A 14,820-nucleotide genomic window follows, 5' to 3' on the forward strand; every position below is an offset into this window, starting at 1 on the left:
TGAAACAAAGACAAATATAAGTTTTTATATATATATATTTCTCAAACCATGAATTATCCATTATGTCCAAACAAATGCAAACCATATACATCAACCAACCTTGTTTACCAAACTAAAACAAGGAAAAATAAAATAAAAACACAACAGAGATGAGATACATGCCAACCAAATAAAAGAATGTTGACCTGCCAAGTCCAACTCTCCTTGACTACTACATGTGATACATTACAAAAGCCAGTGACGCTAGGAGGTGTGGAACCTAAAAAATCACTCTTTCAAACAATCAGATATTAACCACGACATGAAAAAAGGCAAATGAGATAAGGCAATCCAAGCTATACCAAGAAAACCACAATTTTCGAGCGGAAGTGAAGATCAAATTCAATGAAGGCATTAGAATGCAAAAGAACAACATACATGCATTCATTCTCTAGAATAAATCAACTTTCTTCTTCAGCATGTCTTGTTTCCACTTTGGCAGTTTATAAAATGCTTCTTTTTCCATCCCAAATACGGCCTGGAACTCTTCATCCGACAAATAAGCCTGAGAAGTTGATGAGTGAGAACAAGAATATATTGAGGAAAAGTTAAGAGTGAACTTAAAAATATAAATGGTAAGACAAACCTCTCTCCGTTTGAAGTCAATTCCAGTTACAGGATTTTCGGATTTCGCCTTCAGTTGCTCATAACTGAAAGTACTTTGAGTGCTTCCATTCCCATTCTCATCCTGCTCCCTCTCTTGCTTTGGTTCTGAATCCTCCCCACTGGTTTCAGATACTACACCTGTCTCCTTGGCTTCAGGAACCTCTTGAGAATCTGCTAGTTCAGAAGGGTCCACTTCACTCTTTGCTTCAGCTGTACAATCTCAATGCATCAGATACACTTTCAAAAATATACAATACGACAGGTCAAATTTATTTATCAGTAGATGCATCAAGAATATTTAGCAACTTATGTTGATCAGTCTAAGGCAATGGTCCATGTTTCTAGATAACATCTTCCAAAGAGTAGAAAGGGATTCTTACGAGGTGGGCTGGTTACTGCAGGAGTGCTGCTAGTGGATTTTATAGGGGATGCATCAGGTGATTGTTTCTTCTTTTCAGCAGTAAGAACCGAGGAAAGAGCAGCTACAGCTGCTGCTCTTTGTGATCCCTGACTAGTGCTGGAAGGCTTTGGAGTAGAGGCTTTGCTAGCTGATGATGGATTAAATGCAGATGATAAGGCAGCTAAAGCTGAAGCTCTTTGTGTAGGTCCTCCTTGATTTCCATTGGATCGATCCTGGGCCTGCAACAATTGCACATATCAAATACTTGACTAATAATGCTTCAAATTTTGATATCTGAAAGCAATGATACAGACGAGGAAATGGAAACTAAAGCAGAAGGAAACAATAAGAAACTCCATCCAGTAACATACAAAGACAAAAGGGTCAAACAAACTGACTAAAATTAAAACTTCCTGATGAAAACAAGCAAAACTTAACCCATTGAAAAGGGGGGGATGAAATCCATTAGAAGATAACTGAAAAAGAGATGGAAGAAAACAGAAGTAACTTTGAAAAAAATATAACATGTAGATAACACCGCAAATAAAAGAAAAAAAAAAACCTAAACAAGAAATCTAATTCATTATTCTCCTCTTTTAGAAATATCTTTTTTTTTGTTTTGTTTTTTTCCTGCCTTTATGAATCCCACCATAGCAGCAGCAGCATAGATGACAAACATTATCCAAGAAAGCAGAATGCATAAACATTCAGAAACCAAGTATAAAGCAGCTTGTCATGTTTAGAATTCGATCCACTCGTTCTTTGCTGATAGAGTATTGGACTCTTGGTTCCCATGACAAGAATCAACTGCAAGCAACCTCCAGTATAAAAAAGTTTAAAAGACGAAAGTTACAACACATCTCATCTTGCTTTCATTACATCAAAACTTCATATATTGAAAATAATTTATTTTCCTTGCAAGTAGCCTAAATTAACTCCCACAATTTTTATGATCCAAGTTTCTCCGTACAGACAAAAAATTAATATAATGAAAATACTCACTTTATGAGAATTAAAGAAAATTTTACCTCTACAGCATGGCTAGCCCCAAAGAGCAAAGCCACCTTCTTCTGGAATGAGTTTCCTTGCACCTGCATCCACGGAGAACATCCAAGTATAAATATCAAACAAATGAAGCAGAATGCAACATACATGACGGAAGAACCGTGTCCATCAAAGAGCAGTTCAACCTTAAAAAACATATAATGGTGACGTCATTGAAGATATGAGAAGCTCTCAGAGGTATGAGCCTTAAATTTAAATTTTGGAAGACTTCCATCATACTTCATTCAAACACAGCAGACTATGTCCATGAACTCCCTCTCGGTTCCATACACCAATATACATCTACTATCCTACTTTTCCATCATTGGGGATCTCTCATTGCAATTCAAATTTTAGAGTCCTAGTGCTTTGACTTCTAATCTTCTGCATCTCACACCTGCTCTACAGTTTTTGTTTACTTTATCCTTCTCATTTGTTCTTTGTGCAGACAAGGAACTTGTCAAACCCAGGATAAATTTGATGGCTAAAGGTGTAGTTAAATGGTCATTTATTCTTATACAGGTTCTTCATCAGAGTTACATTCAAAGATTTCCTCATCTACAAAATAATGTGTTTGCACAGAAAAGATGGGAAGTAACTTCTCAAATTTTGTTTCTGAGGAAGATAAAAGTGATCTAACATTAATTTAAGTGACAGTAACTTAGGGATAAAGCAGAAAAATCCAGTCATGAACACACATACAGTAGCTTGGGTGGAATCCCATGAGAAGAATGTTGTGAAGAAGCAAGGTTCATTTCCTTCAGTAACTTTGTAAAGTGGAACATGTGGAGACAAACCTTCTAGAGATGCAGCCATGTCTATATATTTCTGCAAAGAACTAGTAAAATGAATAACGAGCATCTTGAAAGGATAAAATAAAGAAAAAATGTTTTATTTATACCTGACCAATTTCAAAAGCATTTTGCTTTTCTTTGGGGTCTACGCACTGACCGACCCAAACAAACACTTCAGCATGTGTATCGAGTATCAAAATATCTTCTGTCAAGAGATCATCCTGAGAGAAATTGTAAACTTCCTCAACCTGTACAACAGAATGTAAACTTGCATAAGAAGAAACTTGGATACCTGTAGGAGCGAGATTCAATTACATTAGAAAAAGCTCACCTCAAACTTTCCTATGGCATCCATGTGGAACCAGACAAAATCAGGGAAAAAACAGTTAGAATGGTTATAAGTTTCATCAATAACTGCGGGAAAGACGAAGAAATCTAAGAGTACAAATATGAAAATAAAGCAGATCATATTAGAAACAAGATACCTTTATTAAGAGAAAAAGTGAACAAGTGGGGATCCCTGACAATCTCTGTAGATGCAGTTTTGCTGGTATAACTAAGCTTCCCCCCAAGTGCAAACCAGAAGGCAGAGCTCTCCTTTCCTTCTTTAGCATGTTTAAGAGCAACTCCAGGCTGAATGCAAAAGAAAATTATTAGATGATTGCTTGACAAGGGGGAAGCAGTTGTTTGAAAGAGCTAATAGTGCTGCTATTGACTTTTATTAACAAGGCACAATCAGAAGCAAAATGATTGGTTATGCAAAAGAAGAAAGACAGCCACTTCAATGCTTAATATTCAGTATATTTTACTTTTTCCTGGTATTTATTCACAATAGATTATGTAGAATTATGGGAAAAAAGAGATTATTGACTAGGATAATTAACACAATCCAATCAATAAGGGATTTGCAACTGTCAATTAGGGGTTTGGACGTAGTTTAGGAAAGTACATTTTATATTGAGTATTTAAAATTTAGAAAAATAATATCAAAACTAAGAGATGCCTTGAAATAAGGATTTCTATCAATTAAGGGAATCTCATGCAATGTTCAGTAGTATGCTTTCTCTATAAATTATGCTGAATTTTCGGACTGAGGTATGCAGAAAAGTTACAACCTTATTTCCTATCCTTTCTCCTAGTTTTCTGTTCTAAAACTTTAGTTTTGTCATCAACTTTTTGTCCTAAAACAACGTGGTATCAGAACCAGTTCAATTCTTATTCTTTTTTGGCTGAAACAGCCATTATTGAGGAAAAAACTTTTGCGGCAGAAAGCTCTATTCTTGGTGGAACATGCAGAAGCACCATGTCTTACGGGAGTGAAAATGCTACCCTTGTTTCAAAGGAAAATGAAGCTGAATACAGCAAGAAAAAACCCTAGTGTGACCACAGACAAAAGCATTAACAGAAAAGAGAAATGTGCTGGAAAATTCACGGGAAGCCTCAGAACTGGAAGGAAAAAAAAAAACAGTTTTGAAAACCGTGCCTTCTTACTGTCAAACAAGGAACAAGGGCAGCAAAGTACTCCAGAATTGTCTCATTTCACAAAGGAACAACTAGAGAACCCGTAAAAACCTTTCCAATCTCTTCCAAGTATATTCCTCAAATTTCTTCTGCTCTTTGGCTCAAAAAGGGGAACTTTGTTTCTGCACTCAGTATTGATCCTAGCCAAACTAGTTCATTGATCATAGATTCTAGAGAAACTGAACATATGACAAGCTGCTCCGAATTGTTTTCTGCTTTTACTCCATGTGCAGGGAATAAAAAATCAAGATTACTTATGGGTCTCTTTCGGGAATTGCTGGGACCAGATCCATTGTGCTATCCATCTATAACCTGCATGATGTCCTTCATGTCCCTAAACTCTCTTGTAATCTTTTGTCCTTCATGATGTCCTTCATGTCTCTTGTAATCTCAGTATGAGTTTGAGGAAATGGTCTTTTGGGGAGGAGTGACAGTGCTAGGGAAAATGGAGGTCTTTATTTCTTTGAAGATGGAACTAACTCCAAACCCGAGGTTAGAGTACTTGCTATAAATATTTGTCTGTTTTTGCTGATGTTATGCTTTGGCATTAAAAATTAGGATATTTATTATTTAAATTATTTTCTTCCTAAATTAAAAATAAAAGCCCGTCTTCATTTCAATGTGAGATCTAAGAATTGACTAAGCATCATCGTTCATCCTTAGTTTTCTGTTCTAAGCTTTCTCTTAGCATTCCGTTCTGAAACCTTAGTTCTGTCCTGAATTTTCTGTCCTAAACCACAGGTTCAACAAAACCATAAAATAGATAAATTCAGCTTAAGAATAGTGATAAATGAAAACTGCATCACTCAACAAAAAAGAATTATAAACATCATATAAGAATTACATCTAACTATTTGATTGATACAAGATATGTAGGCATATATACATGTATTACATTCTTTAGCAGTATTAATTAATTGATCAACTCAACTAGTTGGAACTTAGATGCTAGACAATAATATAAAGTCATTACCGTATCGTGCTTTAATCTAAGTCGCAACAAAGCCAAAATGTAAAGCTCTCCAAAGAGTATACCTTCAAAAATTCAGCAACTCGTGCAACTAATTGCTGCTGTTCATAGGTGCTTTGATTTCCATGCCAAGTAAACATGGAAGATCCAGATTGCAGGAGGAAACAATCAATCGAGTTCAATGATGTTGCTACCTGAACAATAGTTACAAAAACAAGGAGGTACTGCTGTGAGCATGCAGAAGGAATAGGTAGTCATGCTGCACCACCATAAAAACAGACTGTAGAATCCTGTTATTGCTACACAAGTAATGTCAAATAAAAGTAGCTTGCATTTTGCAGTAGAAGACTTTAATGTTGCTATTTCATGAGTTGAACCAATTATTCCTTTTTTCTGGTACTTAAGAGTTACAAGGCCTTGAAGCCTTGAACCACAGCCTAGAGAAAAGACTTAGATCTTCTGTAACACATCCTAATTGATTTGACATCAACTAGTTTGGTACTTTAGTAGTAATTTTAAGACCACCTCAGAGCAAACATATCTTCATCTAATGTTTTCAGTATTCTAGGCCTTCATTTCTCCAACAATGCTAGCATTGTAGTAACAAGTTCGTTTCAGTTTTCACAGTTGTTTAATCCAGAACTTCTGAAGAAAAATCACATCTTAAGTAAGTTATGATACCTTTTCAGACTAGTTTCAGATAATCGATACCTTTTCAGTCTAGTTTCAGATAATCGCAGCACTAGTGAACAGCAAAATACATAAGTATAATTCTGTGCTTAAAAACAATAAAATCCTCAGAAGACTTGGCATTTGAAATTTTCAACTAATGCAAGGCAGCAAAAAATTCAGTTTCCAGCAGACATAAATGCATAATCAATCATATGTGTATTGGAAAATAAGACTGACTTAGCAAGGGAAAACAATTTTCTTTTATGAGACTAATGAACAAAGAACCAAGACAATTATGACTGGAGATTCATTGACTAAATAAATGCTACATCATGTAATAATATGTATGAAATTTGGTAAAATGACTGCAAAAAGATTTTATTTTCATCTTTTCGGAAAACAGCAAAAGGGAAGGGACTTCAACTAGACAAGCAACTTCATGGTAATAGATATATATATTTTTTTGAATAAATGGTAATATATATTGGTAATTATACTATACTATGAGGGCCAGACAATTCTGGACAAGCACTGGAAATGATTAATTCCCAAGAAGAATATAATAACACATTTGGAACTATTATAGGAAGAGACTTTTCTTACCACTTACAGAACCGAAAAGGAAAAAATAGAAAAAACACCGAATATCTCAAATTATTTTAGAGAGGAAAGGTAAAAAAAAAGGGTTACTAAAGCAATGAGATATCATTTTGATGGATAAATTTTAACAATGAAACAACAACAAACTTTGACAATGAAAAGACAATTCCCCACAATTTGTAAAAAGAACATAGAAGTGTTCCATTGTTTAGATGTTTACCTTCCAGATTCCTCAAAACCAAACAAAAGTTTAGATTACAAACTTCTCAGTGAAAACTGAAAAAGGTTTCAATCATATAAAGATTCTACTCTGCGGTGGCAACAGGAAATGTTAGGATCTAGAAAATATTTGAATATAAAACAAAAATAAACTAGTCATTTTATATGTAAGTTTTATGGAAAAACAGTCTTGCTTGGAAATTCAAAATCAACCAAACATAAATTTAAAAGGCAAAAACTGACAAAATAACCAAATAATGCATACCGCATCAACTTGCAATGTTTTGTTATTGTGCACTGAGGTTCCGGAAATTCGAAATAAAGAAACACAATCTGCAGTGTAGGTTTCATCTGTCAAGCCTTTGTCTGCTATACTCTTTTTGTAACCAGTGCTTAGACCACCCTGGATAGGGATCACGCATTGGAAATTAGCTGATACCCGCCAATTCTACCAAAAAATCAAAAGCAATTGGAAATGATATTCTAAAATATCAAATTAAATACCTTAAGGACCACCATTGGTTGAAAAAGTGCAATGAACTGGGGTGGCTCTTTACCATCAAAAACTCGACCCTGCAATAATCATCTATTAGAAACACAAGCATTAGAATCATTGTACTCAGCTGAAGGTATTATGCTACCTGAACAGGCCTCCCCTTAAGTGAGTTACACATTGTATTAGCCAGTCGAGTGGCCATCTTTTGGTCCTCCTGAATTAAGAAATAGATGAACTATTTAGAAAACAAAGTTTTAAGTAGCAAGAGTGACCACCAGAATGAAGTCCATCAAGTTGGCATGTGACCATATAAACCTCTTTCTTCTATGCAAAGGACATTAAGAATGAAAAAAGAAGGGATATAGATTCAATGCAGCAAACAAGCCGAATGAAGTACATATTGTCACCAATGTATGACCTAGAAACCAGTTCCCCAAGCAAAGTATACAGAATTTGCTAAGTTCTGAACAATCAACAACGGCAATGTAGATGAAACTTTTTGCAAAGAAATTTAGCTAGTAAAAATTATATTTAAGAAACAAAAAATATGAGAGGCACTAAGTGTCACAAGGAGAGATACAGATGATTGAAAATGCACTATCATCTATTCAGGAAACTACAGCAGCTTTCAAGTTACTTCTTAATTTTTCAATTTCTTATTAGAGATTTTGGGTTTCTTTTTTGCTTTAATTCTATGTTTAGGGTACAATGAGTGCTGTGGTCTTGTCAGATTCTAAAATGCTTGACGATTACAGGCCTTATGTAATTTATCTTCTTTTATTTGTTAAACTTGTCAAGTAATCTTAATTCCCAGCCACTAATTACTTTACTTTGTGCAATGAAGAACTTCTCCCTATTGCAGATGCATCCAGATCAGGACTTGCTAACATATAAGTTTCCAGCACCAATTGCTAAAATTTGAATTAGCATGGAATTCTGAATTGTACAGATTTTCAGATTTTTACCAAATATATTTGTTCTAAAACATTTATGACTGCAACTGAAGTGCTGCAAAACTGTATTTTATATGTACAACAATGTGCATTCACTATTTTCATAGCGTCATCTTAAAATTATAGAATTCAATAGGTGCAACCAAAATTCAATCCTCTATCAATAGTTCATTTGCAGGTTAGGAATCCAAGTTAGGAAGCAGTCCAAGTCTACTATATGCATGAAATTAGGCATGTTCTAAATTCCATATTAGGAAGCAACACTTATTGGAAACCATTATCATGAGCAAAAAATTATTATTAATTCGAACTCAGATAAGAATGATGTAAGTTACCTCAACGCTATCCTTTCCAATCCAACAGCAAAGAAAGTAATCTTCTTTCCTGTCACCTGAGTGGTAGGTATAAAGGACAATGTAGCAGTCTCCGCTATAAAATTTGCCAATATCCTCTTTTGGCAACGGTGTCTTGGCACTGCTATTGATGCACCATACCTGCAAAAAAGAAAACCACCAACGGCACCACCATATTTGTGTCAACAATTTGTGTCCTTAAGTCAAATGCCAAACACCAACAGAAAGCAGACAACTAACTCGACCTCCATCTTTCCACCGCCATCAAGCAAAGGAGGAACTTCTTCATTCATAGGAGCACTTTTGCTCATTCCCTTGACACCAACTCCTTGTTGCTTCAGCAAAGCTAGTAAAAGGATACCATTAAATAATGTCAACCAAAAAATATAATAGTTCCATTTGTAGCTTATTAAGTGATCCTACCGGCTACTTTTCCTCTTCCTTCCTCAGCACCAGGAGCTGCAGATCCCGCCGGCCAAGAATCAAAGTTGCTCTTGAATGAATTGGTTTCATACCCTTGGATAACACGGGTAATGCGTGTTGTTTTTGGTCTATTCTGGCCAGCAATAAAGTCCTGGAGATAAAAGGTTGGGAATGAGAACTCACTTCCTAGAAAGACATGAAGAAATCAATGTCATGCCTCTATCTCTACCTCAGCAACTTGACTAGCGGCTTTTCTGTCCTCTACTTGTGTCACCCGTCCAACCCAAACAAAAATCTCCGCACCACAATCCAGTAGATAGCATTTGTTGTTTTCCAAGAGACCTTTCGATAGTTCACCTTCTACAATCTTCACCTCACCATCAGTTATGCTACAGGAACCAGTGATTCAAAATTATCAATTGATAGATACACACCTTTAGAAACAATATAAACTAAAAAAAAATCAATCAGGAATGCTTAGTCACTTAAATTTTCCCCTAAAAAGAAGATTCTCTAACTCAAAGCAAGCATCCAATGAAAGAAAGTACAGTTCATCTATATTACCCATAATAATGGTGACTAGAATACACTTGAAGCAGTCTGGAAAGTAATTTAAAATAAGTTTAATATGTTATTTTATTCTCTCCAGAAAATTTGCCTACATAGAAGGCTTTCTCATGTCCACTCATCTTTTTCTCCTTTTCCTTTTTGATAAGGAAAGAAGGAAATTGACATGGAGAATATATTAAGACAATGCTAACCTTATAATGCTGCCTCATGGCTTCAAAACTAGTTATAACATTCTTGATAACACATTAAAGTACTTGATTTTAGATTTCTTGCACCATAAAGATAATAAATAGGAACACTCCAAATGAACATGCGAGAAACATATGACATTGAACCAATAGGATAAACTGAAAAGAATGTCTTTTAGATCTTGAAATGATAGATAAAAGTTCTAGAATCTGGAGTTGGTTGCTTTTGAACTAATAAGGTTCCATACTTGCATTGGTTGAGACCTGAGACTTCAGGGTTGATATTAGCCGAATTGGAGCAGCCGGACTATAAGAATTGTTATATTAAAGGTAATATTGTGGAAAATACCATGTATTATTATCTTTCCGTTTCTTATATATATCATGTAAATATCTTGTTCCTAAAGTTTAGGTATTAGATCATTTACATTTAGGTAGAGTTTATTTCCTTCCTTTTATCTCATCATCTCTTGTACGTCTAGTTATAAAATAGACGTGAAACTAAAGGAATAAAAGAGATACAGAATTTCAATCTTCTCAACAAATATATTAAGGACAATACAAAAATGTGGAATCTTAATGATTTCAAGCACACAAAAAGAGCCTTTGATGTGGGCTTACAGAAAAGGGGGAAAAATGGTCATGAGTGCTGTTTCAGTCTTCTAGACCAGTGAACAATGTCTTAACACAGTTGCTTTATTTTCCCTAACCACTTCACTTCGGAAAGAGGTTGGGGGCTACAAGTTTATAAATCAGGTTTGATCGCTAAGAAACTGAAACACTGTTACAACATATAAATCGAATGCAAAGTATTTTATTTAACTCTAGCAAACTTCATTGTGCTACTTTTAGGGAAAAAGCAAAGGAGAAAAAAAGAAAAAGATACGGTTACCTATAAAGTTTAGCAGGAGTTGTCTCAGGAATAACATCATCTTCACTGGTGACCTTCTTGCCTATTGGAGCAAAACCACCAAAGAGGACCCAGAACTCACCTGAGTCAGACTCCGTGTCCAATTTCCCATCATCTGGCAAGGTGATTAGATTAATGCATATATGAGTGTAGACTCATGAAGTGCCAGTTGTAGATAGGGTAAAATAAATTAACTTAGTACACAGTTCAATAAATAATTGTAGAGAAGTAGAGAGCTTAAAAACAGCATCTTTGACAATTGACACTGTAAATGCATGCACCCTTACCAACTATTGCAACATTGCACGTTCCCTCGTGGTACTTTTCCTTTAGAAACTGAATTACTTCTAATGCCTTTGCCCTTTCTTGAATATTAGAATTTGCACCATTGAACTGATAAATCTTATTTTGAGTGTCCAAGATAAACACATCATCATGATTCAGTGAAGAACGGGCAAAAGGAACCTGCAAAGTGAATAATACAAACTGGTATTTCCCTGACCCACAATAATCTAATATTGAATAGTTTATAAGTAATTCATGGAACTCCTTGTTTCTTGCTCCATTCCATCCAGACTCATTAAACTTGGGTAAAGAGCATCAGATACCTGCTTCAATCTGACAACTCGTTTTCCTCTGCAGACATACAACCGTGTTTCAAACTCTTCTTCTTCAGCCGTTTTAAATCCAGAAGCAACGCCACCTTCCAGCGGTATAATGCAAGGCTTGAAGTATGATAAAAATTTGTCAGATTCATGGCCTTGAAGTTCCCTGTGCTGCACAGCACGCCCTCCTAGTACTGCATCTAGCTCAACGGTTTTTATAGCAGCAGTTCCAGCTTCATCCTGCATGTAACAAAATGATCTCAAAAAAGATGTTTTAATTCATGAGAAGTTACATTTAAATCCTCAACAAATTAAGTAAAAATAGATGCAGCAAAAGCACACCTGACTAGTATCTTTACCAATCCAAAAGTGTATGTCATACAGATATGAACCACCCTTGCTAGGTGTTGTCTACAAAAACACAGATTAGAAACCAAATGAGATATTAAAAATAAAGCAGTGATTCAACTTAAATGATTTATCCTGGAAAAGAATAAGAGAGAGCAATGTCCAGTATGTGGGTGAGCATCCATAGAAGAGAGACCAAGTGAAAGAGAGAGTTTGCACCTGTAAGACAATATACGAATCCCCCATGTAGAACTTTCCATAGTCTGACTTTGGCAATGGTACTGGCTGAAAATTCTCAATACGCCAGATTTCAGTCCCGCTATAAGATGTCAAGTGCAACAGCTTTTACCAAAAAAAATATAGCAGGACATACATGCAACATGATCAGATATCTTCAAAAAAAATGTTATTATTTTACCCTGCTGGTATTGAAAAAAAACTTAGACATTGATTCTGGTCTCTCTTATTGAAAGGTAGAAAATATAATCTTACTTAAAAGAAAAGGTTAAGAACAAATTAAATCCATAACTTCACAACAAATATGCCTTTCGATTTAAGGATACGGTTTTTGACCCACTCCCTGAAATGCAGAATCCAAAACTTTTGAAGAGCTAGACATTTCTTGGAATTCTTCCTTACAACTGGTTTCTCAAGCGAAAAATGTAAAGCTCAACTTCAGAATCCAACCTTCAGCAGTCTGTAAGTTGCAGAAAAATATCTGGAGAAAACATAGGTATTACATCATGCAAGGAAAAATTAAGTTACGGTTCAAATCTTTTAAAAATCAAAAACGAAAAGAAAAGCCTTTTTGACCAATTCTTATGACAATTTAAGTCTAACAAAAATACTTTACTCTTTCAAAATGCTACAACCATAATAATAACTGGAAAAGATAAAATCAGTTTTGCTCCATAAAACAGAAGCAATTCAAGAGAAGCCACAGCTTTTCACAATCTTCAACAACAAGATAATGTTGGCGACACTTAGTACTGTCAGGATCCAGCAATAAAAAAATTTCAGAAAATGTTTTTATGCCTAGCATGCAAATTGCAAACCAGCTCACTTGACATGTATTGCTTCTAATTAAAACAATCGTAAATAACCGTAATAATCTTAGAAGCAATCTTGCCTTCTCCAGGATCTTCTTTCAAGGTCAACATGCTGGCCAACTTCCCATAATAAACTGCCATTTATTAAATTTGCCAATTAAAGCCACCATATATCATCACAGAAGCATGCTGAAGAATCCTTAAGAGCAAGGACAGCTGATGGGCATAAAAACTTTCCCCCTATTATGTTAATGCTTGGAAGTTGATCCACATGAGAAAGAAACTCCCTTTGAGATTGATGCACTAAAATCTATATCATCCATCCATCAAAGCCACATATCATGGTGCTCTCAAAACCAGATCTACTTGTCCACTCAAAATGATCCATGAATTATTAAATCTACTAGAACTAATTGCATCTGCAGTTGCTGCTGATAAATACCTATCCTAAGGCTAACACTTAGCCAATCCTAGTCTTAAAACTAGAGATAAGAAAAAGTAAACTCTTACTAAAAACAATACATGTTGCACCACTATATGAAGGTTTAGGAGCAACTTTTCGGTTCTAAAAAAATCAAAAGTGTTCAGTCCGTGCATCTTGGATTGCGGAATTTAAAAAATTCATGACGAAGTTCACAAAATTGGCTAGGGATCTCCAATCAGCATTCTTACTTGAAGTGAAAATAATCATATATTCCATACATAGACAGATTTGCCAACTCGACATGTTTCGGAAATTAATAACTTCTATTCTTCTGGCCAAAAAAATTAATTGAGATAAACTCCTATTCTTTAAACCGATCATCCGTCATTTTCATAAATATAAGAAAACACCTCTAAACATGCCCAATCAAGCCTTTGCTTGTAGCTCTTCAACGCGCTTAGGAGAATACCCTCTTCAATAGTGCTCAAATATCGGCATGGTAAAAACCAACCAACACTAAGCACTGTAAGGAAAGCAAAACTGTTTAATTTGATCACGCATATAAACAAAAGGTACCAGAGCAGCAAAGGATCTTAGCACTAGTGTCATTGATAAGCAAACCAAGCAGCACTTAACTCGAGCAATCAAGGGATTAAAAGGCAGAAGTTAACGAAGTCAACAACCATTCAAAACTTGGCTCAGAGCTAAGATCTTTTAATCTCTAATGCTCAATTACAATAACAAATTAAATCATTTCCATAGCTTCTGTCATTAAACTGAATCCAGATTTCATTGCACTAGCAAATTGCAATAGATAGTTGAAGGACAGATTTAAAAAGCAGAAACAAACAAAAACAATCATGATCAAGTCGGACAAAAATAAAACAGAGAACAGTATGAAAATCAGACATCACATCAGCATTAGACAAGCAAATCAAAGAAGAAAGAAACAAAAGGCATTAAAAGTAAGACAAGATCAAGCATACCCAGATCAACAAACATCAAACAAAGACGACAAAAAGAGGAGATCCAAAGGAGTTACAGCCCAGAAAAACTATCAAAGCAAAACGGTCTTTCCATTGATCATAACATGTCAGAAAAGGAGACAGAAAACAGAAATAGATGATGATCAAAGAAGAAGCAAAAAGGGTACCTTGAGTTTGAGAGAGAGAGAGAGATCTTTGAGGTTGAAGAAGGGACGAGAAAGAGCTAAGCAAAGCTGGCAAATTAAAGGTAGGAACGAAAAGGGAAGAAAATACTGGGAAAGAAAAAGTGAATTATTGCAGTGGTATGTATGTATGTATGTATAGGGTGAAGTGTCTCTCTCTAACTTTATCTCTATATTTTTTGAGTTTTTCTTTTCTTTTCTTTTCTTTTGAGATTTGCAAATTGAGAGGTGGAGAGAGGGGTAAAAATGAATGAATTAATGATGGTGAACGGACAGCAGAAGAAAGTGTTTTTTTTTTTTTTTTTTTCCCTTTGGTCTTGTCTTGGTTTTGGTCTTAACGAATTTTCGTTAAGGAAAGCAAAAAGACGTAGCGGTTATTTGAGGCATAAAAATGTAAGGCTCCGGCCAGGTTGGACTCTCTCTTTCAACTCTTTTTTTTTTCTCTTTTTACCAATTAACACTACGACT

The 14,820-nt window shown here is 35.2% G+C and overlaps 1 protein-coding gene across 1 annotated transcript; it reads right to left on the reverse strand.

The window, feature by feature from the left end:
• On the reverse strand, positions 1–14,585 carry LOC105788348 (villin-2). Its single transcript, XM_012615208.2, has 23 exons — positions 14,338–14,585; positions 12,275–12,429; positions 11,931–12,030; positions 11,706–11,774; positions 11,367–11,603; positions 11,046–11,223; positions 10,741–10,873; positions 9,320–9,479; positions 9,091–9,241; positions 8,913–9,013; positions 8,650–8,808; positions 7,507–7,575; positions 7,370–7,438; positions 7,131–7,268; positions 5,440–5,568; positions 3,369–3,516; positions 3,215–3,225; positions 2,991–3,131; positions 2,792–2,917; positions 2,074–2,136; positions 1,026–1,284; positions 626–855; positions 1–544 (listed from the first exon to the last, which is right to left on the reverse strand). Exons 2-23 carry the CDS (start codon positions 12,328–12,330, stop codon positions 431–433), a joined length of 2,841 nt encoding a protein of 946 aa, XP_012470662.1. The 5' UTR covers positions 12,331–12,429; positions 14,338–14,585; the 3' UTR covers positions 1–430.
• Positions 14,586–14,820: the final 235 nt, after the last annotated feature.

The sequence above is a fragment of the Gossypium raimondii genome, chromosome 2 (genome assembly GCF_025698545.1).
Source record: "Gossypium raimondii isolate GPD5lz chromosome 2, ASM2569854v1, whole genome shotgun sequence".
NCBI lineage: Eukaryota > Viridiplantae > Streptophyta > Magnoliopsida > Malvales > Malvaceae > Gossypium > Gossypium raimondii.

Bases quoted from the DNA above. Each gene is read 5' to 3' on its own strand.
- LOC105788348 (XM_012615208.2), bottom strand. From the start codon at position 12,330: ATGTCTAGCTCTTCAAAAGTTTTGGATTCTGCATTTCAGGGAGTGGGT. The intron at 11,604-11,705 runs GTGTGCTTTTGC...TGTTACATGCAG, and splicing joins TTGGTAAAGATACTAGTCAG to GATGAAGCTGGAACTGCTGC. The intron at 8,809-8,912 runs GTCGAGTTAGTT...TCTTTTTTGCAG, and splicing joins ATGGCGGTGGAAAGATGGAG to GTATGGTGCATCAATAGCAG.